General features: G+C 40.4%; 1 protein-coding gene across 1 annotated transcript; it reads left to right on the top strand.

Moving 5' to 3' along the window:
- The first annotated feature begins 1,449 nt into the window (after nt 1–1,449).
- esrp2 (epithelial splicing regulatory protein 2) lies at nt 1,450–24,736 on the top strand. Its single transcript, XM_085353157.1, has 16 exons — nt 1,450–1,555; nt 1,735–1,887; nt 2,347–2,475; nt 9,504–9,617; nt 10,044–10,158; nt 11,215–11,310; nt 12,282–12,336; nt 12,853–12,963; nt 13,540–13,672; nt 13,954–13,996; nt 17,244–17,545; nt 18,142–18,375; nt 18,697–18,895; nt 21,911–22,115; nt 22,279–22,468; nt 24,185–24,736. The coding sequence occupies exons 2-16, from the start codon at nt 1,756–1,758 to the stop codon at nt 24,344–24,346; spliced, it is 2,220 nt and encodes a 739-aa protein (XP_085209283.1). The 5' UTR covers nt 1,450–1,555; nt 1,735–1,755; the 3' UTR covers nt 24,347–24,736.
- The last annotated feature ends 714 nt before the right edge of the window (nt 24,737–25,450 follow it).

Genomic DNA, 25,450 nt, shown 5'->3' with positions numbered 1-25,450 from the left:
TCTACATGCATAAGCATGCCCTCAGTATGATGTAATGAGGATAAATGTTCTTTGCTGTTGTGTTGAAATATCATTATATGTCTCAGATTTCAGCGTTTTCCAGAGTGTCCCTTAAGTAATCGGACTGGTTTGGCTGGAAATAGTGATTCAACATGAGAAAGGAGACACAAGGAATTACTCTTGAGATAGGGGAGATTTATTTTGAGTGAATGGACATGAAAAGGCAAAAAGCCTTGCATTCAATGCAGTTTGTTGGCCCATAGCAGGCAGAACAGGGAGTGTCAGTAGCAACAAAACCTTGGATTTCTGGGAACTGGGCCAAAGACTGGTGAAAACTTCACTGCTATTTTGAAGTACCTTAATTTTCTGGCGACAAATACTTTCTATTGACAGGTACATGCAGTGTATAACAATACAGTGGGATTTTAGAGGGAAGAATATGGATCACAAGCTGGAAATGTAAAGTACATTGCTAATTCCACTGTTCTTCCTTGTGGTAGAAGTTCCAGGATGTGTCCTTTTGTTTTGTTCTTAATTTTTCCATTTGCCCTTTATTCATCCCTGCATTTACTACTACCGTTTACCCAAAACTACATTACAATTAAGAAGCCTACAGAAGCAATAAATCTTTCTTTTGCCTGAGGCAAATGCATGTTGTTCTGTACATAGATTTTTTTTTTTTTTTTGTGATCTCCATGTTTACAGGTTTTCATTCTGGAAGTGAAATAACATTATCTGAAGACAAGGAAGCAAACAGTGAAATGATAAGTGTGAATTTGTGCGCAGAAACACTTTCGTTGCATCAAAGTTCCACACTGGCATAAACATGTAGTGTCTGAACACCTTTTTAGAGAATAAACATGCTGGAGTATTTTCTGTCACCGTGCCCACTGAATTACAGCTGGAGCAGAAGTCCCTAACTAACTGTTCTTACCCTAGTCACGTTTGAGATCAAGTTTGACATGGGTTAAAGAAAATGTCTGGACAAGATGTGATCCAAATGGCCCAACACCTGGCACATAAAGGGGTTGTTTTTAGATTATATTTTTTGCAAATTCAGGTAGCACAAAACTAATTTTAATGGAAATGCACAGAGTTTGTCCCGCAGTTCAGTTTCTCTTTAATGTACCTTTATGTGCCTGTATGATTCTGTTCTCTTCTTTTCCACTATCACCGTGAGACATCTGCAGGTTGCCCGGCGTGGTCTGCACAGCGTACGCATAAGCCTCATGGAGCGTCGCCCCGTTTTGTCTTCCACATACTTCCGGATTTAACAGCACCAATAAGCCAATGAGATCACAACACTCACCTCAGCGTCCCGCCCTCACCTTTGCGAACCAGCCAATAGAAGACGCCCCCGGGGCTCCGCTCGCGCAAAGGCCTAGCCATACAGGTAACTCGGTGAAAAAAAAATAGTAAGGGGAGGAAGAAAAAAAAAAACAAAAAAAACCTCCGGGCTTGTTATGGCGTTCGTGTGAAGGAAACACGGATTTCCACCCTTCTTTACCAGTTAAACCAGTATCTCTGGATAGAACACACTCAAGTACTGCAACAGGTAGAGTCTCTGACCGCAAAGTCTTCCGTGGCTCCTCTGAAAATAATCTCCCCCTTTTTTTCTTTCTCTCTCCGTTTATCTCAATTGAGTTTCCAGCTCTTTTGTTCGCTCTTCTTATCACTTGGAAAAGGTGAACCCTCGTGTTATTTTTTTTATTTTAATCTTTGCTTTAATTGTAGTTTTTACCCTTGTGGTCCCTGATGGCTTCGCACAGTGATACTCTGGTGGTGTTCTTTGGGGCAACAGCTGGTGAAAATGGGGGTAAACTGGGTTCGGATGAGAGGGAAATAATTCTCTTGGTGTGGCAAATTGTGGATCTACATGAGAAAAAGGTACGGACCTTTCTGACCCCTTCGTTCGTTGTACGGTTTCTTATGTATTCAGAGTGTTTGTGGCATAGTGTCTACCTGTAGAGTCTGACATTTAAATCAACATGGTGTGCTCTCTGAAACCGTGTGGAGCCCGCTTGTCTTGTTATGCTAGCTAACGCTACTACTGCCCGTCGTTAGCGCACCTTTTTAACAGGTGTGCGACCAAATTAAAAAAAAAAAAAGCAGACAAAAATGGGGGGCAAACACACCTTTTTGGTTTAATATGTCAGCTTCTCGATGTAAACGACGCTTTATTGACAATTGAGTGCTTTTTTTTGCGACTGCATTGTCAATTCTGTTTTGTTTGTTTTTAAACAAGTCATTTCCTGTATGTGGGGGACCTTTAATTTGCTATAAGTTAGCATATTTTTTGTCATCAAACTGTATTCCTACGCCATGAAACGCTAAATGCTTTCACAGGTCGGGAAGCTTCATAAATGTTTTGTCAAGCCGGACACCTTGGAGCTGACAGACCAGTGTAAAGAGGAGACTGGGCTGACTGTGGACGACATCGTCAAAGCTGAGCCACTGGACAAAGTTCTGCAACAGGTTAGTCTCACTGGTCTTTTCAGGTGCATTGGGAAACTTGAAGTGATGCATACGGGTATGAAAACCACAGCAGCTGCTCATTTTGTGGGAAACCCAGAAGCTTATTAAACCCACAAAACTTTCTTTTGGCAGGTTTTTGCCTAGAGCGTGATGCGATATGACAAGCCTGACTGGGTATTAAGCTGTAAGCTAGAGTAAGAGTGTCAAATTTCCCACATGATCTTTTTGTTTTTTAAAAGTGGTGTTCCACCTGGTTGAGATGTGTCATTGGTTTAGCCCTGACAGTGAAACTCTGCTGATGGCTTGCAGGAGCTCAAGAGCTATGATGGGGCAGAGCCTCAGGCATCTGGAGATGAGGAGTCGTCGCAGGTCTAGTCTTGCCCAGGCCTCATGTATGCTGTAGACATCTGGAAAGCAGAGTGTTTACCTGGGACCGCACCTCTGTTTTAGGCAGCAGCACAGACAGGAGGGTGGAAGCTTTCAGGTTGTGGGCTTCATCTTTAGCACCTGGTTACAACACTTCTTTATGACCAAGATGTAATTTTTCCTCCCTTAGTCCCCACTGTCTGGAGGTATATGTTGGCAAAAGTGCTTATGTTGCCAAACATGTTTTTTCCAACCACCCTTGAAAGGAGTGTGTATTTACACTGCATGCAGTATTCCTGCCCCTCCAGTAGTAGTACTTTAAAAACCTCTCATTATCACGGTGAAGCAATATGTTGGTGTTAATGTTTGTGCTGTTGTGGTCTGATTGCAGGTCTGTTTGGGTTTTAGCGTTCTTGTTTTTATTGCTTATTTAATTCCTTCTGAAATTTTGAAGCAGTGACGCTCCTGGGATTATTATACCCAGCGTGTAACATTCCACAGTTTTCATTTACATGCTGATGTACATTCAGGTCGCCCAAGACCTCAGCTTCAGCTACTCCAGCTTAGATTGTGTGCTGAACCTTCAAATATTAACCCAAGCAATCAGTTTGGTCTTTTCATACCTTTGTCTCATTGGTTGCGTTCTCTCTCTGCTCGTCACTCAGAGATAAGTGTTACCCTTGTTGATAGGGGGAAGAGAAGAAAACTGACATTTTTTCAGATATACAGTCTAGAAGCTGTTTGGCTCATGTTTAAAATTTAGAAGTGATGTCCTACTCCAACTTATAAGAATTGAGGGAAACGAGCAGTTGCCTTTTGTTTTCTTTTCCTTTTTTTTTTTTTTAAAGTGGTGGGCTTATTGTATTGACCTGTGTGGTCAGAGCACCCAAGGACATGTGCTGCATTTCTTTTGTGAAAGATTGATCAAGGTAGAGAAGCCTGGAGAGATTAGCAGGACTGTTTAAAACTTTGCTCCCATACGTTTTGGTGCAATCTGCAAAACACTGTCAAAACTTCTATTTCTATCAGTCACTGTGTGTTAATTTTCCTACACAGAACAGACTGATATGTTTTGCATGATGCTTCACCATTGCATACAAAAAGCAGCACAGTAAAAAAAAAAACAACCCACAGGATGTACCGTACATCATTCTATTTCAAGGTGTAGAATAGATATAAGCATATGTAGGCATTTTTCAACCCTATATTTGCAGCTCAGCAAAATTATTTTAACCTCCTATGTGGTTGGTGAGCTTTCAGTTTCCAGCAGTGCAGGTGCACTGGGTATAGAAACTTGTCACACTTGTCTTTTTTTCCTTCTTTTTTTTGATACCAAACAAATGTACCAGGCTGCTGTCAGAACAGGTTTGTGTGGAGCACGATAGTCCAAAAATATGTGTAGGTCACTGTAGCTGTAACACTTTTTACAGTATAGTTTGCATATCACACCTGCAGGCCACTCATGTTTTTCAGAATAAATTTGTATTTAGCTGTAACGAAGCTATTTCTGACTGTGAGGGTGTGGGTTTGTTCAGCTTGCAACACAACGTGTAGCGTGTTTATGAAAAATGTCATGTGATGTGAGACTGTATCTACATTACTGTGAAGCTGAAATATCACATTCGTATGCAGTCACGGCATATAGAAATGTTTCACCTGTTTCAGAAATGTATCCAGTAATCCAAGTTAATAACATTTGGTTCTCACTTACAAAGGCAGCCAAGTTGTGACATGCTTCTTATGATGAATCACACGAAAGTCTCGCACACAACCAGGATTTGAATATTTCAGCAAAAAGCCTTGTAAAGATCACAGATTTGTGCTAACACAAATAGTTATGCCAATTCATCATCACAGCTCTGTTACTTCTGCTGGGTGTGTCTAAATCAAACATGCCGTTAATTAGTATGTGAAAGGAAGACTGTTTATTACAACAACTGCAGAAGGAAGATATTGAATATATTTGGATCCACTGCAGATCCTACAGTGAGTTTTCAGTCTTCACAGTGCAAGAACAAATAGAATTTATGTTTCTTATTATGTTATGCGCCCTCACGGCTCGCACTGATTTGGGAAGCCTGGTTTTGAACCCTTAAATTTTTGTTGGTGGCCATATTTGAACAAGACAATATAAAGCTAAGTTCAGCCAATACAAGCAAACTTGATTAGCAATAATAATAATAATAATAATAATAATAATAATAATAATAATAATAATAATAATAATGGATTGGATTTATATAGCACTTTTCAAGGCACCCAAAGCACTTTACAATTCCACTATTCATTCACTCTCACATTCATACACTGGTGGAGGCAAGCTACAGTTGTAGCCACAGCTGCCCTGGGGCAGACTGACAGAAGCGAGGCTGCCATATCGTGCCATCGGCCCCTCTGGCCAAGGCATTACATGTTGCAAATATAGGTACTATATTTGTGTGAAGTAACAGATTTTTATTAAAATATTAACTTTTCAGCCACCTATACTAGAGGCAAACTTCTAGGATGGGCTTTACCGCACACAAAGCCTACTTGACATCTTAACTTCAGCAAAAATTGCATTAAAATGTTCCAAAAGGCAACAACACGCAAACAGAGTCAAGAAGTCAAGTTTTGTGACTCGATTTAGCTGAGGTGAGGCCGGTCACTGACAGTATTCACCTTTCAGACCAAGTGGTCATGCTGTTAATAATTAATGTTTTAACCATTTTACAAATTAAACAGGTGAGGTATATAAAAATTCAAGGGAAACTGGCTGTAAAGTTTAAAATCAAATGTTTAAAGTTGGGCTTTATCTGTTTATTTATTCATTTCAAGTATTATTTCAGTTTTTCTATTTTATGTGTAATATGACAAAGTCTAAGCTGACAGGGGGAAGAAAATATAATAAAACGATGCAGCACAAATAGAAAAGCACAATGTGTTTCCAGCTGCTGCACCTGTAAGAAACAACAAAAGGAGGAAAAGCACATACCTGGAACATAGAACACAAAAAATGGAAAGTTGGGCATTTTAACAGAAGTTAAAGACACTGATTTGCCTTCAGGGCAAGCCTTAAGTGGCCATTTAGGGGAATTGCACAAATTCGTGTGACGCTACTGCCTTGGCTTCATTTTCCAGCGAGCTGCCGAACAAATTGTGCTCTTGTAGCTAGTAGAGCTCATAGTAGGGCGATCACTTGTGAAGGAGGGCAAACTAGCTTACTGTTGTAAAACATTTCCCCTGTGATTTTTGGCCTATAGTTGCAAACAGTGTGAAGACCATGTCACGTGTTCGGTGGTGTAAGCGTGTTGAAAGTTTCCCAAAGATATTGCTCGGACACTCCCAGCCGCTCTTATCAGAGGTTGTTTCAGTCACCACCACCTTACCTCACCTCTACATACAAACAGTCCAGCTACAGTAGAGCGCAAACTCTGATAGGACTATGTTCAAAGGCCACTTCCTCCCACTTATCCATGAAAAGTGCTTTCAGAGGAGAGTGAGACGCAAAGTTGCACCATTAATGTGCAAAACTAAACTAAAAGTAAACTTTTACTTTTAAAAACTACTTGTGAAAAAACATTTTAGCTGAAAAATTAAAAGTTGTTCAGAGCCTGAGAAGGTCTTTGAAGGTCATTCATGAGACTTTGTATGTTCAGAAGACTGAGTCACCAAAAGCGAACTCTAAAATTAAAAACTAAATTAAAACCAAGCATTTGACTGAGCAAATGAAAACTCAAGAGAAATGAGCAAAGCCATTCTGGAAACTGAGCTAAAATTAAAAACAAAAAGTCAAAACAAAATAAAAATGAAAGCAATTAGAAATCGCAAAACTATAACATGTGCAACTTCAAACAAATATTTTTGGTTCATTCAAACAAAGATAAGTCTGCAGATTATAAAGGGGCATCACCAAACATCAACTGTGATATGGGTGATCACATCAGGATGGGGCGACCGTGGCTCAGGGGGTTGGGAATCGCATCTGTAACCGGAAGGTCGCCGGTTCGATCCCTGGACTCTCTGTCCTGGTCGTTGTGTCCTTGGGCAAGACACTTTACCCTACTTGCCTACTGGTGTTGGCCAGAGGGGCTGATGGCGCGATATGGCAGCCTCGCTTCTGTCAGTCTGCCCCAGGGCAGCTGTGGCTACAACTGTAGCTTGCCTCCACCAGTGTGTGAATGTGAGAGTGAATGAATAGTGGTATTGTAAAGCGCTTTGGGTGCCTTGAAAAGCGCTATATAAAATCCAATCTATTATTATTATTATTATTATTATTATTATTATTAATGAACAGCCATTTTTGACAGGTTTGCTAGTGAGGAATAATGAATTAACAGCGTTGTTAATTCAGAACTGGAGCGTGCTGCAGGCAGAATAAACACCAACAGTCCTGAGAAGAAAAAGACTTTAGCTAAATATTAAAAATAAAACCAGATTAATCTAGAAGCACTGGCCCTTTTTCAGTGGTCACTTTATGAGTTTGGCTCTTGTCTGTGATATCGCTGTTTGATTAATTTTCTGTTCTTCGTGTTTGCTCTTTTTAAACGTGGATTTTGACACTGTGGAGAAAGAGAGGGTGTGTCTCTACATCCTCTATAGCTTTTCTCTCAGTAATCCGGCTTTAGACAAAAGCAAAGGTGGAGCTGCATGAATGGCTGTGAGCAAATATTAGTGCTGTTATCGCTGTACACATGAAATAGAAACTAATTTTAAGTCCATACATATTGCACTAAGCTGATCTCTATAACTTTTTGTCTTTATCTTTTTTTAAAAATAAGTATACATAAACTGAATCACTCACACACACCTGAAGTAAAAAGTAACTTGCAAAAATGATGCTTTGCATCTTTGGGGCAGTTCAGCGGTCGTGGATTTAAGTTGCATAACTGTCTTTTCCTTTTGCATTTGCAGCCTATTTTGAGTGTAATGATTAATGCATTGACTGAAGAGGGTTTTCATCTTGATGAACAATGAATAGTAGAGTTACTTTTCATGTGGTTTGCATATCACCTGTAAACCACTATCTTTAACACAACTCTGGGAATGGTTACGTAAATTGTTTGTGTATGTTTTTGCTAATTAGGTTGTGCATTTGTTTCATTCATAGCTGAGCATGTGGTTTCTCCAATGTTGCAATGACTCCTTTAATAAAAACTCTTACATGTTTCTGTCCATCCATCCTAAAACCCCTCTAATCTAACCCCGAAGCATTTCTTTCCTTGTTAGTAGATGCTGCCAAAAAGCAGGTATGGTTCAAAGATGATTTTGAGTGTTCTGGGTTTTCTTGTTTATTTGTTAATGCTATTCTCCAATATGTGTTCTGTTTTGCTTATGGTGATATTATCTGGAGCTACAGGTCCCTGAAAGTTGGTTGGAGTCTGTTTCAAGTTTGCACATGAGTTAAAGCAGGGGTCTTGAGAAAACTTGCCATTACGTTGACATTGTACCCATTTTGCAAGCTGCAAAGCCACAAACTGCTTTTAGAGAGGAGCCAAGCACTGCCTCTTTATTCAGCTCTGACCTTTATTTTTCCTCTAATTCACCAGTTTTCTTTCCAAATTATTTTCCACAAGTATCCTAACTTTAAGAAGCCTAATGCTACCAACAGCAGCTTGCTATAAATCAAATGCTGTGTCAACAATAAGTGAACTCCCAGCTTTATGAAGCAGCATGAAATGGTGGGAAGCCAAAGAAAGTTTGTGAAACATTTAAAGGGGGCCAGAGGGGCCGATGGCGCGATATGGCAGCCTCGCTTCTGTCAGTCTGCCCCAGGGCAGCTGTGGCTACAACTGTAGCTTGCCTCCACCAGTGTGTGAATGCGAGAGTGAATGAATAGTGGCATTGTAAAGCGCTTTGGGTGCCTTGAAAAGCGCTATATAAATCCAATCCATTATTATTATTATTATTATTATTATTATTATTATTATTATTATTAATAATAATAATAAATGTTTTTCTCATAATATGGTGGCCAAAACGGTATGAAAATGTGATGGAAAATTTGATTGCAACTTTTTTGCAAGTGATTTGTTTTTCTGTACAAGAGGTGTCCTTCATTGGCAGTTAACTGCTGCCAATACAGGTTGACAAAATACAAGGAAGGGGGCTCAATAAATGTTGTAGTTACAAATAAGCATGGCTATGTGGGAGGTGATGGTATTTGGGACTGGGTGGCGAGGCCATCAGTGTTTATGCAAAGTGGAGACCAGCAGGTTTGACTTGTATGGGTTGGGATTTTAACTCGTCTGGCTGCTACTGTACAAAGAGAAAACTGTGGTGCTGGTGATCAGTGCTGTAATAATTCCTCCCTTTTGTCTGCACCCTCCCTCACTGGGCAAACACTGAAACCTGTTAGACGAGCGTCGCTTGTAATGAGGAGACAAATGTCAAACACAACACCACCTTCACTTTTCTGTCTTTAGATCTCAAGTACACTAACAGATTCTCATTTGTACACCGTAGGTGACGCAAGTGGAATGATTTTAAGTCCCACTTTATTTTGGATTACTTCCCATTAGCTTTTCTTCTCTCTTGCTCTTTAAAATATACTTTTAGGCAATTTAAATATGGTGCCATTTCAATCACAGTTCTGCTTTTTTTTTTTTTTTTTTGTGAAGGATAAAAATACTCCAGTCAGTCTTAAAGTGGCCTTTCTCCTTCCTCTCTCTGTATCTGTGCAGTTCCAGCAGTCAGTGTCATCAGAAGTAAAATGCCTTGGCAGGACCACGTACACACTTTGTGTGGACAGTCCCCTTGTCATTCGTCAGGCCCTCCACCCAGAAGCTTCCAAAAAGGTGATTATTTCACTCCATTGTTCCATAAACTGGAGACACATAGAGAGTAACATATAAAAATATAGGATTTTAGAAATATTTCCAGTATTTTTTTTTTTAATATTTGAAACAAGTCTTGTGAATCATGACTCAATAGTAGAAACTACATTTTTCCCTTTGATTACTTCAGTTCAGTTTTATTATAGTTTGTAATAAATTGGCGTGCACTGATTTCGTATTACTAACTAATTATAGCCATTTGACTTACATTTACCTCCTATTCAGTAGCACAGTGTGATGCTAGTGTGCACATACCCTCTCCATCCAAATTCTCTCCTCTTCAGCTGCTTGTTTATTAGCATCCTGCTGTATCCAGTTTCCATATCAGATTTCCAAACCCTCATTTTGCTGCACTAAGTAACTTTCTTTTTGTTTGTTCCTATCCAGAATCTGGTCCTACCTGAAATATTCTTTTCATTTGTGGATGTGAGAAAGGAGTTTCACAAATGCTGCCCAAATGCTGGCCTTGCGCAGAAGCTCACACTCACCTCGATGTTGGAATGTATCCTTTGCTAGCCTGTCGTGGCTCAAGAGTTGGCAGTTCGTCTTGTAATCGGAAGGTTGCCAATTCGAGCCCTGGCTCGGACAGTTTCAGTCGTTGTGTCCTTGGTCAAGACCAGGGGTGCTCACACTTTTTCCGCATGTGAGCTACTTATAAAATGACCAAGTCAAAATGATCTACCCACTACAAAAATCCAAAACATATACTTATTTATAAATATATTGAGGATTCTTTATATCTACAATGTATATACATGCATAACCGCAATATCCAATATTTCACAACACAATTAACTATGTAAATTTTTTGTCATTACCTGAGTTTACTCTGATGACTTGCACTGAATTGAATCAGCCAGGGATGCATAGTCCGGACAGTAGCTGCTGACGGCCAGGTTTAAGAGAAACCGAGAGCTAAAAATTGGAGTTAACTCGCTGACTAGCTTGTCAGTTTTACTACACTTCGCGCCGCTGTTTGCGCATGCGCAGCGACCTAAGCGTCAGAAAAAATCTGATGTCATCTGACTGGCTTCCCTGTATCAATCAAGTGACGGGATGGATGATAGGCTGGCATCTATTTTTTTTAATGCCATGCGATCTACCAATACTACCTTTGCGATCGACTGGTCGATCGCGATCGACGTATTGAGCACCCCTGGTCAAGACACTTCACCCGTTGCATACGGGTGGTGGTCAGAGGGCCCGGTGGCGCCAGTGTCCGGCAGCCTCGTCTCTATCAGTGCGCCCCAGGGCAGCTGTGCCTACAATGTAGCTTGCCATCACCAAGAGTGTGTGTGAATGGGTTAATGAATGTAGTGTAAAGCGCTTTGGGGGGTCCTTAGGGACTAAGTAAAGCGCTATACAAATACAGGCCATTTATCATTTACCATGTCACTGAAATAGGACATTTTATAATCCTGACAAATAACAGAGTCGTAATAACAGAGTGTTTATACTTTTCTGAAATACTATATAATAGTTTAGCAAGTAAAAGGTAGTAAAATATCAACATGTAGTCAGAATAAAAACTGGGATGCAGCCTTAACTCTGTGTGCAGATGTTGGTCTCCCTGCTGTGTCAGAGGAGTCGATAGGGGTGAGGGAGGTGAGGAGCATGGTGCAGCTGACGCTCTGCATACTGGCTGAGCCCCACAGTAAGTAATGACAGGCCTTCTATCTCAAGTAACCTCACACTGAACAAGATGCTTAATACCTAGTAGCTGAAACTAAATTAGGCACAGAAAGAAGACAAACTGACCGATGGGGAGAGCAGTGAAGTGATCAAGGAGACCGTACTTTGTGTTAACACACTATGACTACCTTTGATATAATCAGAACTGTGTCTTTGCATTAGCCCACAGCAGGAAGAATATGGAAACTGGAAGCCCTCATGTTTATACAACAAACATTTAACCATGTTAATGTACAAAGTGGAATTTTGTCATTAATTTCTAACACTGAAATTACACACTAGCTAAATAGTCAAAGGAGAATGCTACAGTTAAGGTTTTAACATCCTTTTTCTTCTTCACATGGTTACTGATTTTATCCACGTGAACATACAGGTTCATATTCATAAGATCACATGTTCAAAAAATAAAAATGGCCATACTGACTGAAGAAAAATAACTTTAAATGCAGAAATAATCGTGTCATCTGAGCTAAAGATGTTATGACGAGTGAGCCTCTGTTCTTTTCTTTGAATTATCCCAACTACTAAACATACACCACACATGGGGAAGAAAGTAAAAGAGTGACTGTGATAGTTGGTTAATGATTAAACCGTGCCTTGATTATATTATTTCTATTTAAGGAACAAGTACTACTATTTATTTATTTTTTTTATTGTGACCCACTGTCAAAATGCGTGTTACAAAGTAGCACTTGTTTGTCAAAAGTTTTGTACATACAAGTAAAGTGAGGCAACATATGTAACAATGAAAACATGTCAAACTTTAAACTGAGCCAGAGCGCTCCGACTCTATCACTGTTATCACAGCCAAGTGTGTTTCTGGGTATTACAAGTTTGTGTTGTGCTCCTCTCTACATGAGAGGGAGCGTTGGACGTGCGTAAGCCAAAAACACATCCCATAATATAATGCTGTTTTGCTTTTGCTTTTTTTAGATCACAAATTCTCCTGTGTTGAAACAGTGAACTACAAGTTTGACTCAGGCACATGGTATGTATCGACCTTCAACACAAATATTATCTCAGTCCATCTCTGTGTAGTTTCTTGCCACACCTGCAGCCAGGCAGTGCTGTTTAGTCTGACAACCCCCCTCGACCACATTCGGGTCTCAGACCTCTCCGGCTCTTAGCATTGATTACAGCAACAAGGAAACCACAGGTGTGTTATTAAACCTGTCCAACTTTGCCATCAAGTGCTTACCAGGATATCTTATAGCAGAGCACCAAATCCTGCTGTTCTCAGAAAACCAAAAGCCTCTCACCTCGACAACCTTCTGACATTTAATCATGGGAGTGTGTTACTGTGTTTAGCACTTACTCTGAGTGGCCTCTTGTCTACTCGATCTGTTTAAACGCAACAAGAATCAAGGTTTTTCTGTTTGTTTTCCCTAAATCCCAGTCATTTCCAACAAGGCTTTGAATATTCTGCACACATTATTTTATATATATAAATAAACTATTAATAGTTTTATTTATTTAAATTTTCCCCACATGGTGTTTGGTGCAGCAGTAAGACTGAGCCGGTGGACAGTGAGGCTGTGATCAGAGCACGAGGGCTTCCATGGCAGTCCTCAGACCAAGACATTGCTCGCTTCTTTAAAGGCCTCAACATCGCCAAGTACGTTGGATTTTGTGCTCATCTATCAAAATGTCTTTGGAGCCTTTAACATGTTAGTCACAGAATTTGTCAACGTTTGCAGTTAGGGGAACTTTATTCTGTTACTCTTTCCTTTAAAATACTTTCCAGATTATGAAATGCTTTTAAAGCCCAATGGAAACCTGACCTTGTTGAAACAATTGCTGTGTCCAAGTACAGCCTAATCTTTGCTAGTCATCTTTTTAACATCCACTGCTACACTGTTAAAATGATTTCTAGAAATATTTCTGGTATTATGCTTTTTCTGTCTGAGAGTCTGACATGCTATGCCTTCACAATATACTGGCAGCAGCCAATCTGTTCACACAGAGCTAAAAGACTGGAGGCATAACAGATGTTATATTAACTGCCAGATTACAAAATGCTAGTTTTGCTGAATTAATGACTTAGTCAGGCTTTGTTAGAGTTTTTGATGGCGATGATATGAAAAGACAGTCACGGTGGTAGAAATTTAAGATGGAGAAGATTTTGTTTGAGAACCCAGCAGATATAGGTAATTGTCCCTTGCATTCATTTATCGGTGCCCTTGTGTTTCAGGGGTGGTGTGGCGCTGTGTCTTAATGCTCAGGGCAGGAGGAATGGCGAGGCCTTAGTTCGCTTCATCAACTCTGAACACCGAGACCTGGCATTGGAGCGCCACAAACACCACATGGGCAGCCGCTACATTGAGGTGAGGTTCTCTCAGTTCAATTGTGGCTCCATGGTGTAGTTTTTTGGGGGGGGAATTAAAAAAAAAAAAAAATCTGATTAGAGTCCTCTTTTGATGTCATTAAGAAGTCGAGCTGAATGTGAGATTTAATCAAATTAATACCATCAGTTTTATGAAGGAGTTTTGTGACGTGATTTTTCTTCTTTCCTTGCTTAAAAGTTGGGTGATTGACGTGTCTATTTGATTTTTGCCTGAAATCGTAGTCACATATTCATATTAAGTTTTCATCTCGTGTTTTTCAGGTCTACAAGGCCACAGGAGAGGAATTCCTCAAGATTGCTGGAGGTCAGATTTCAGGGTTTTTTTTCTTTCTTTTTCTCCTCTCACCTGACCATGATTACATGGTCATACTGAAAGACTTTCTCAGTGTGAGGTAGCATTTTGTTTCATGGATTTCCTGCACTTTTGAAAAAGGAAAAAAAACCCACCCTCTCGCATCTGTAAAAGTTCACCACTTTGCTCTCTTAAAAGAAGGAGAGAAATCTCCTCTGTGCTCTAACTCTCCTGTTACCTGTGTGTTTGCCTCATCCCAGTGGCTCCCTTATCTCAGACTAATGAAAGGCGCTTTGTGAGGTGTATCCCCCACAGCCCCCATCCCTTGCTAATCTCCCCTTCCCTAGGCCAACCCCTCTGAGGCCACTTGGAAAGAAATTTTATTCTGGGCTAACAGCAGTTCACCTGTTCTGTTCAGTTTAGCCTCCGGCTCCATTCCCCCTGAGGGAAAGAGGGCTGTCGCCCAGTAAAAGGACCAACTCGGTGCTAACACAAAATGGGTGTGAAGAGACAAAGGCATGGCCCGGGGCCTGAGAGGAAGCCAGTAGTAACACAAGGGTAGAGATAGCAGTCAAAAGAAGCACAGCCGCTTGCAGCAGAGAACTTACACTGGCTGCTTGTTGGACCCTGGACTTTAGTCAGTGGGTTAAGAATCAATACATATCGATAGCACAGTGAACTTTAAGCAAACAGTGGAGAAGCAGACACAATGCATGATAAATGAAAGCAGTAAACATGTAAACAGATGTGTAGATTAAATTGTTTCATTGTTTTGGATGTAAAGCTTGAAATTGAAAGATCTAACATTTTTCCATCCTCTGCAAAAATACCTTTAGGCTGCCGATCTGAGTTTACTGAGTAAAGGTGGAAGAAACAGGATCAATAAAGAAGAAATATTAAAGCCATTGAACCAAAAATTATATTAACCTGATCACATATCATATAAAATTAATATCTGGAGATGAGTCATTTAAATTCTTGATCTGATTAGTTGTGAAGTTTCTTTTTTTTCTATGTACTTTTATACTTTCTGCATTTGTTACTGCACATTTTATAAATCTTACTGTTTATAATTGACTTTGTGGTGGAACAAGACCATTTGTGTCTGTAAACCTTCTCTTTAAAGGCTGATCCAAGTAAATATAGCCTCTTTTTGCTGTTTTTGTCTCACACCCAAACTGATCTTGCCTGGAAGCACACCAAATGAGGGACACAATTTACAGAAACTGTAAACCAAAGAGAAAAATTTAACTTGGTTAAGTTAAATGTGTCCATGGGCAACGCTGGTCACAAGTGTCAGGCTGGGCAGCCTTCTTAACAATTAACTTCATTTAATAAGATGTATGTAATTGTAACCTCATCTGTTTATCTTTAATGATCTTTTATTAACCAGTATCACAATTTCAAGCAGCTTAAGAGTTGTTCCTTAATATTTGCTGTTTTCTCCAGTTTTGAATTAGATTTAAATTCTCAACATTAAATGGGTCCAATTGCAGTCAAATTTTAATATTCCTAGAGACCACTTTTTTGGCTTTCTCCAGGTTCGTAATTTCGTTCATTCTAGAATTCCACAGTCTTCAGAAATAGTTATATATGATGATATTGAGACATTTCTTATTAAGCGAAAAGACAGAACTCATTTTATCTCAGCTTTTTACTCTCTCCTATATACTCTTAGTAGCAACACACTGAGCGCTATTTATAAATGGGAGAGAGATCTTAATAATCAATATACCGAAGAGGAGTGGAAAGGAGCCATTAACATGAGTAGTTCCACTTTTACTTGTAACCGCTTGCGAGAAACCCAATACAAAATCATACATCGCCTTTATATAGCTCCTAATGTCTTGCATAAGATTGCACCTCATATTTCCCATCTTTGTAGTAAATGTCAAAAAGAAACTGGCACTTTTTTTCATTACTTTTGGGAATGTAAATTAATCAAAAGATTTTGGAGCTTCATATCTCAAGAACTAAGTAATATTTTTAACAACCTGATTCAAAGGGACCCCGGGTACTTTCTTCTCGGCCTACCCTCAAAAGAATTAACATTGAATCACTTGCAGCGCAAATTATGTCACAAACTATTGCTGGTAGCTAGGAAATGTATTCTCATTAATTGGGTTAAGGATAAACCTCCCTCTGTGACGTTGTGGTACAGAGAATTATTTAAAGTTATTCCTCACGAAAGAACTGCTGCTATTTTAGGAGGAAATGAGGGTCTCTTTCTCAATGTTTGGACCCCTTTGCTTTCTTATTTGCCAAATGATTTGTCCCAACTCTTTCTTCTTCTCTGTTTGGTTGTGTTGTTTTATGCTATTCTTGATAAACGAATAAAAATTGTATATCAAAATGTAAATGGGTAACCATAAACTTTAAGACACACATTCATATCTCTCTTACAATAAAAAGTGACAGCTTAAGTTTCTTTAGAAGTCACTTTACAAATTATACATGGCTGCAAAATACAGGCATTTTTAGCATTTCTTTCAGCTTCATTTCTCTTAGCCAAGCTTGCCCCAAAGGTTTACATGTCAAACCCTGATTCCATACTAATTTATTGTGCATTAAACTGTACAGTCTGTCTTTGAGCACAGCACTGATCTGTGCTTTCTCTGTACACCACACATGCAGAAACGAACTGCGTGCTGCATTACTTGTGTGCCTTTTCTACCGCAGCTTGTATTTTTGTTTATAGTTTAGAATTTAATGGATTGCAGGAAATGTTGAAATTTTATAATTTGTGGGTGATAACATAAAATACCTTGATTTTTCAGATATTTAATATTGTAGACTAGCTGACATGGCATAAATGGCATCTATAGGTTACTTAGATTGTTTTAGGCTGAGTTGAAATATGATGGCGTGCATTTAATGCTTCATGTTTGTTAAATCCTCAGTTTTCAGCTTTTCTTTTGGGTCACTGGAATTGAATGATTGTCCCGACAGCAATTCAAAAACTTCATTAAATATATGGATCTATACAACCAGAGGAATCACAGTCACACTTCCTGTCCCTTGGTTGCATTGTTACTGAGTCAAAAGTCTGATTTATGACTCAGCTTTGTTGTTCCTAACTTGTGGACTGATCAACTATGACAAATGCAAATACTCCATATAACAAGATTTACTTTCAGGGTGGCTGTTAAAAGTAACTTAGTCAGCAGAGAGTGAATAGGACTTTTTGAGAATTACAAAGTGATTTTTGGAGGCCCTATGGTGTAGCGAGCTTTATCCTTCCTGTCCTCTGTGACTATAGGTACATCTAATGAGGTGGCCCAGTTCCTGTCCAAGGAGAATCAAGTGATTATCCGTATGCGGGGATTACCATTCACTGCCACACCACAGGACGTGTTGGCCTTCCTTGGTCCTGAGAGCCCAGTTACAGATGGCACCGAGGGTCTGCTGTTTGTTAAGTACCCAGATGGGCGACCCACTGGTGACGCCTTTGTGCTCTTTTCCTGTGAAGAGTATGCCCAGAATGCGCTGAAGAAACACAAACAGATCCTCGGGAAGCGTTATATCGAGCTGTTTCGGAGCACTGCAGCAGAGGTGCAACAGGTACATTCTTCCAGTTGTGTGGCCTGAAAGTTTTTCTAGCTGTAGTTTTTGATGTAACAAAAAGACAACATATAACTGTTTGCGCTTAGATTCTCGTTGTAATGCAAGAAAAAGATGTGCTACTCCAAAAACAAAAAAAAGAAGAAGAAAGTTTCCCGTGCAAGATACTTATTAGATGGGTTTGTGTTGTGTAATACACTTTCAATTGATTCTTTAGTGCTCTCAGAATAGCCTAAGAAAGTCGTTTTTGTGCAAGTGTGAGAGAAAGTTATGACAGTCACCATGGCCTGAGGTCCACAGCAGCTGTTTCCTTGGGTTTCCAAATGAATGGTGTTATGGCAACATAGAGAAGTGAGAAAACATAGTATCCAGAGTGCGAGGTATTAATAAATCAGACAATACTGGAGTTTGTGCAATACTGTAGATGACAAAATCATTTGTGCAATGTGTGTGTATTTATTTTTTTTTAGTCACCATGACACTCGGTTACTGTTTATGTATTTGTTGTACATTTTTTAATGCTTGTTGCATATGCAGTCAAGATTCATTTATTTATTTATTTATTTATTTGTTTTGTATGTGTCTGTGCTTTCCAGGTTCTGAACCGCTACATGTCCACACCTCTGATCTCCACACTGCCCCCTTCGCCAATCATGCCTGTCCCAGTCCTCACAACACCTCCGTTCCTTCCAGCAGCCAGCAGCACTCGCGACTGCGTACGCCTCCGTGGTCTGCCCTACACTGCTGGCATTGAAGATATCCTGGAGTTCATGGGAGAGCACACTGTTGACATCAAACCCCACGGAGTCCACATGGTCCTCAACCAACAGGTCAGCCTATTAGAAAGTCATGGGCCCAGGCATACTTGTAATATTAAAGCTCTATATCTTAATACTGTCTTTAAAAATAACAGCCATACAGCATTTTCACTTACATCTTCATCGTAAATCTCTAAAAATGAGAAAAAGTTTTGTAAATGTTACCAAAATAAAACAAAGTAAAAATAAAAAATTGGGAGGGGCAATATTTGCAAGTCCAGAACAGCTCAATGTACTGTTAAAATTATTTTCCCCACAGATTTACTTACACTTCACACAAACACACATTCATTCAGTCATTTGTTAATTGGATTTCTACCCCTGTCTGTGCAGGGACGGCCCTCTGGTGATGCCTTCATCCAGATGAAGTCACCTGACAAGGCATTTATGGTAGCCCAAAAGTGCCATAAAAAGACAATGAAGGACCGGTATGTGGAAGTCTTCCAGTGCTCCACAGAGGAAATGAGCATTGTCCTGATGGGTGGAACTCTGAACCGCAGCGGCCTCTCCCCACCCCCCTGCAAGCTTCCCTGTAAGTCAGAAACGCCAAATAAGGTCCACATAAGCAAGAGTTGCAGTAACATTTGATTGATTGATGATGATGATGATAATAATATCTGAAAACCATGCTACCATGTTGGAAATTCTGCTTAATCTTTTCTGGTTCTAGCACTTCTCCACCAGATTAAAACATGCCAACACTGAATAGAAAGGCCAGTCTTGTACAAGGATTAAAGTCTCCCTAAGAATGAGCTGTAATAACACTGAATTTCTTTTTTTCCCCCAATAACACTGAATTTCATCATCTTTAAGTCACACTTTACCAACATCTTAGCTTCAGCTGTACTTTGTTTAGTGGTGAGCATGTTAAATAGTGGTTAGTGAAAAGGTGCCTGTATTTGTGTTCAATCAGACTCTTGACCTCTGTAAACAAAACAAAGCCATAGGTCATATTCAAATGAAAGGTGAGGCCAGTGTGCAAGCGCCTTAAATCTGCATTCTTTTTAATGGGCAGCATAGGCGGAGTGCTCCGATTGCAAAAAGGTGCCCGGTTGTATAGAAGTCTATGGATAAACGGAGCTCATTTTCTTTGCTGCACACTTTCCTGATTCCTTCATAGACTCTGTTGCTAGTTTCAGGTCATAAACCACAAGGTTCATTTTGAAAATTATAGACATTATTAGCCATAAATGAGGACATTCAGAGTATGGCTAACAACTTGTCAATCACAGGTCATTCATGCTTCGACAGTGTTGGGTGTAGTTCGTTCCAAAGCAAGTCTTCACTGTAATCACCTTACATTTTTCAGTAAGGCACTGCACTAAATTCAACACTCACATTAGAGCAGGGCGATATGACCAAAAATATTTATCACGGTATACATTTGAAAATTTGCGATAACGATATAACTGACGATATAATTGACAATAGACAAAATGCTTTACAACTCCACAACTTTATTAGTGCAAAAAACCCCATCAATGTATTTTCACTTAAACAAGCAGCTGTTTTTTATGTGCATTAAAGTTATATAAAAATTTAACAGTGCAAATTCCTTGCTGACAGTTTAACCAAAAGGCATTTCCAGTGGAAACTGGCCGACATATCCTCAGCATAACCATGTATAATATCCACAAAACTTAAAAAGAGGTTATACAGACACAATACGGTAATATTATGTTGAAGCACAGTACGTATCACTCCTCGAAGCTCTGCCTACGATAGCCGTAATGCTTTGACAATCCATCAAGCGGTGCGGCTTCGTAGCTTAGCAAAGTCGTACTGAAACATTTGACAGATCTTCGAGCGCCGTGTACCACATAAAATCGTTTCGAGGTCAGTAAACACAACCAGAATTCATACATAAGGCACACGGGATTATAAGGGGCACTGTCGATTTTCAGAAAAATCAAAGGATTGATTTTAAATGTGCCGTATTTTCCAAAAAACACGGTAATAACGACGGCTCGCTAGCATGCGCTACCAAAAATAGTGCTTTGTTGTGTATCTGACGGACGAAAGCCAAACCAGTTCCACACCACTGAAGTCACAGCATTTTTACAAACCGGTTCTGGTTCATCTGTTTCATTTAACGATCCGCTTTCGCTCTTCTCATTCTGCGTCACCGCCATGTGCGTATGTAAACAAAGGCACTACGCATGCGCGTTTTACCCATATTCTATTGCGATATTTCATTTTCCTATCGTTGCCCAAAATTACACCGGTATTACCGTGAACGGTATGATATAATCCAGCCCTAACTCACATTACAGTTACAGTTATGCTGCTACTTGGATTACAAAGGTTCTTAAGTTATTGGAACACGCTTATATACAACAACAGTCCTTTGCAAGCATCTGCACAGACAACACCAGAACCCAGTGCTTTACAACACTGCATCTGACTCTTTACATTGTGTTTGGTAATGTAAGGATGGATGTAGCTCCTTGTCCTTGGAAACCCGTTCCACAAAGCTCTCTACACACTACACTTTTGCTGGCCACATGACGATTGGAGGTAGCGACTGACACTGCAGAAAGTTGGTGACCTCTGCTCACTATGAGCCTTACCATCCGCTGACCCCAGTCTTTGATTTTGCATGGCCTACCGCTTCTTGGCTCAGTGGCTGTCGTTCCCAGTCACTTCCACTTTAACAGTTGACTTTGGAATATTTAGTAGTGTTGAAATATCCCAGCTGGACTTGTTGCACAGGTAGCATCCCATCACGGTACCATGCTGGAATTCACTGATATAATGTAGCTGCTACTAGAGGTTATTTTGTTTTGTTTTTTTAATTATCAAATGTTGACACTTTGTTAAATTTGCTAAATACCTACTTAATAAAGGTTGTTTTGCTTTTTCGCCTATATCTTAACTAGAATTAAGAATTGGGGTAATATCTTTTTGAACATAATTTTACTCAAACTGACCCCAAAAATGCTGCCAGAAGATCAGCAGTGCTGGTACCATGTTGCCTGACTAACACTGGAACTGCCCACAGTTTCGCACACGTAGTGGCTGTTTGTCTGTAAATAGATCTGTGCCATCATTTGTGCGTGTTTACACTGCACCATGAAGGACACTGCGAGCTACGTAAATAAATTCTGATGGGTCTTTAGGGGCTTTCAAGTAGTTTTTTCTGGCCTAGATCTTATTTTTATAGTTATGGTTTTAGTTTTTAGTTTTATAGTTGGGTTATAATCAGTGCATCCCTACATGTTTGACTACCTTAAAGGTGCAGTATGTGAAATGCTCTACTCAAAAAGGCCATTGTTTCCTTTTTGTGTGCAGCAGCTGCTCTACATTTGTTTCTTAGTCTGATTTATTTTACCTTTCAGAGCCGTTTGAACGCTGACATCTAACACAATTTTGCAGTCCTAAGTTTGTCAACCGTAGGAATGTGTTGTGACATGTTTATGACAGCTTCTGCAGTTTATCCAGAGACAGTCGTGCAGCATGCTCAGTTGATTCATATGCTTGACAGCACTTTACTTGTGGCGGACTGTACACACACCTTACACATGCATACCTCTGTCTCTTTCTGTAGGTCTGTCTCCCCCCACTGCCTATGCTGCATTCCCCACTCCACCTGCCATTCTCTCTGAAGCTGCCCTCTACCAGCCTCCCCTGCTTGCCGCTCCCAGACCTCCTCAGACCACCGCACACAGCCCTGCTCACACTCTGGCATACTACCCCCCTCAGCCACATCTCTATATGAACATGAACATGAACTACACTGCCTATTACCCCAGGTAAGTACATTGTGATCTAAAGCACATGTCGAATGTGACAAACTGATAAAGGTCAAAGGTTAAACTGCAGCATCACAGGCTGGCAGAAGAATACAACTGTGAGGTGGCAATTTTAGTATTCATCATAACTTTGCTTTTCCACTTATTCCCATTTGCTCTCCAGCCCTCCAGTGTCTCCCTCCACAGTTGGCTACTTTGCAGCTTCACCTGCAGTGGCAGTTGCAGCTCAGCCCCACCATGCTGCAGCTGCCGCCTCTCCTGTATTACCCCAGCATGGTGCCCTGGTCAGGATGCAGGGTCTGCCCTACAATACTGGAGTCAAGGACATCCTCAGCTTTTTCCAGGGATACCAGGTCAGTACATGGAACTCTGAAATGAAAGCATGTTTTAATTCACAGGAAATGTGGAGCCATATACTTGAAAAGCTTTGTCTTGTATTTGGATGTATCAAGCTTTTGAGATAACGCCTTGAATAGTGACAGGATAATTGTTGTCAGTTTCTTGCAATAATTTGGTAGTTACTCTTCCCACAGTGGGTGAGTGCCACGTGAAAGTTTCTAACTGTTGAACCATTCGGCGCATTTACTTCTGTGTTTTTATTGCAAAATTACACTATAGTACTACTCAATTAAAGGGACATGTGTGCACTTGTGCTCTTCCCCCTCCTGTTTGCTTCCCGTGTCTAATGCCGCCAGTCCAAGTTAGGTGGAGTCCCCTGAAGCAGGTATGAACACTGATAGGTGTGGCATCAGACATTTCCCAAGATGGGGAGGGAGAGGGGTGGGGTCTGAGGTGTCATAGGGTGGTTGTTGTTGTTGTTGCTGCTGTTGTTGGGGCAAAAATCTGCAGTCTGCTTTTGGTCTTCATGGTTCATGTGTTTTATAAATCTGTGCAAATATCAGGTTCAGAAAAATAAACTTGTTTTGAGTTGCACACTCAAGATTGTTGGAAGTAGCGTGTGTGTGTGTGTGTGTGTGACTGTTGGCTGAACCATTGCAATTGTATCCCTGTTGGAGTGTGTTTTTCTGGCTACAATAGCTACTCTCACACTGGTCCTGGGTGAGAAAACTATTCCCATACCACCACTGGTATCCTTTACCACACACTCCCCTCACTAAACACTCTGTAGTTAAAATGACACCTACTCAGGCGTGTGTGTGCTTTGTTTTTCCTCCTTCAAATAACATGTAACATATTTTTCCCAAAACTGTGTACTGCCATGTGTGAAACAATGTGGAGGGGTCCCACCCTGACTGTGTGTCCGTCATTATGCTGTATCTGTAGTACGCCCCTGACGAGTACAGCGGCATGGTTCAGATGAGCGAACAGGCCAGGAGTCTGATTCAGCCCAAAGAATGGCTCTGTCTTTAGGGACTCGCCCCAAGGTAAGAAGAGCCTCCGGACTAGAGCAGCGGAGTGGAGGGAGAGTGCATGTCCTAGACTTGACTAACATCTTACTGTTTTGGCCGTCGCACGACATCAGATACAAATGGCTACTAGCTTTAAAATTGTCAACAAGTACTTCCAAGACAGTATTTAGACTTTGAATCACTGATGTATAAATTGCAGTAGGAGCTGATCATGACTGTTAAAGTGATCCAGTCTATTTCATGCTGTCAATCATTACTTTTGGCTGTATTCACAAAAGAAAATGTTATGACTGTCTCCCTTTGTAATGCTGTGACATGTGATTGATAAAGCTTCATGGATTGTTGCTGCTGTCACTGCTGTTGTGATCAGTGGATTGATACATACCTGCATGTCTGAAGGAATGCAAGCTCCTTTGTTGCATTGAGCGGATTTTGGTGCAGGATCCGAATGCATGCAAACTAACCAATGATTGTGTTGCATCTAAACCTGCCTTGTGGGTTTCAGGTCTCTGAGAACAGCATGTGCTCTGCTCCTCTCTTCAAACTTTTGGTTGCTTTCTGACTGGACCGGTTTGATGAGATAGTCTTTTCCCAGTGCATTATTCCTCCTCTGCTTTGTGGGCTCCCCCTGGTGTTTTTATGCTCCAGTTACATTAAAAATACACTTACTGACTTCATCACTTTTTTTTCCCCCTGCAGCTTCAGCCAGACGCCGTTCTCATCTTGTATAACTTCAGTGGGCAATGCAGCGGCGAGGCCTTGATCACCTTCCCCAGTGAGGAGATCGCCAGGCAGGCTGTAGCCGAGCGCTCCAACCACCCCTTCTATGGGCAGCAGGTCCACTTGGCCTTCTGTAACTGACCACTAGCCCTCCATCTCCTTCCACCTCGCTCAATTTAGCATCCCACCAAAGAGCACTCTCCTGCAAACACCTCTTCAACCTCCGGTTATTCCGATACTCTGTCAAACAGCTATTGCTCCTCTCATTTTTCCACGATCTGCTTTTCACACCTGACACTACTGGTACTGGCACTCCTGAAGCTGCTGTTGGAATTTGAGCATCTACTTACGCTCAGATTTTCAGGTTCATGTCACTTTGTGGATGTCATGTATAGCATTTCTATGTGTTTGCACCAACTGTAATAGCTGGTTGTGGAGAAGAGAGAGTAAGGAGTGTGGACAAACCTAAATGTGGATGATCATTTAAATGCACACTGCATGTGTTCCCCATAAAACTGTACAGATGTTCATCCTGGAATGCTTGAGGTTGTAAAAAACCAAACAAAATACAAAAACAAACTTCTACACACAGTCATTTATGTATATTTCTAAATTTTCACTTTGCAGCAGTGTGGGATTTCCTGTGTGTTCGCTCTGTGCAAGCACAGCTGCGTGCATGCGTAGGCTTTTGTTTATTATCTGGTGGCCTGCAGCAGTGTATTTGTAACACTGAAAAGAGAAAAAGCCATAAAGTGTGACTTAGACTACTGAAAGAGAGTATAACTGTACACTTGTACTTGTAAACTGTCATGAATTAATTTGACATAACTTTGAGCTTCAGGGACTACTAGTTTATACACAGCTGTGCAACAGGAGCAACTAATGCACAACTGTTTTCTATAAAAAAAAAAAACATTTATGTACAACATACTGTCATCCTATTTAGACTTTTTCCAAGCACTACAGATTTCTTTTTGCTTCAGTCAGACTTGAAGAACTGAGTGTCTTTAACAGAGTAGCACAATAAAATAATTATATTTTTATTAATGTCATTTCTTTACAAAAACTAAGATTTTGTTATCAAATGAACATGTGTTTCCTAAAGTTGTTTATAATTAGCTACTGTATGTCTTTTGTTCTTGTCTCCAGAATATTTATGTCTGTCTGTAGCATGCTTTAATTCCTATCAGAGTACTGTGTAAAGCTGCATGAGTTTTTCCTGTGGCAGGCCCTCTGACAGCTCAC

The sequence above is a fragment of the Diplotaxodon limnothrissa genome, linkage group LG1 (assembly GCF_057381915.1).
Source record: "Diplotaxodon limnothrissa isolate DT_005_m linkage group LG1, D_limnothrissa_male_GT1.1, whole genome shotgun sequence".
Classification (NCBI taxonomy): domain Eukaryota; kingdom Metazoa; phylum Chordata; class Actinopteri; order Cichliformes; family Cichlidae; genus Diplotaxodon; species Diplotaxodon limnothrissa.
Note: the sequence above shows the minus strand (reverse complement) of the source record. Positions and strands in the feature narration are given on the sequence as shown.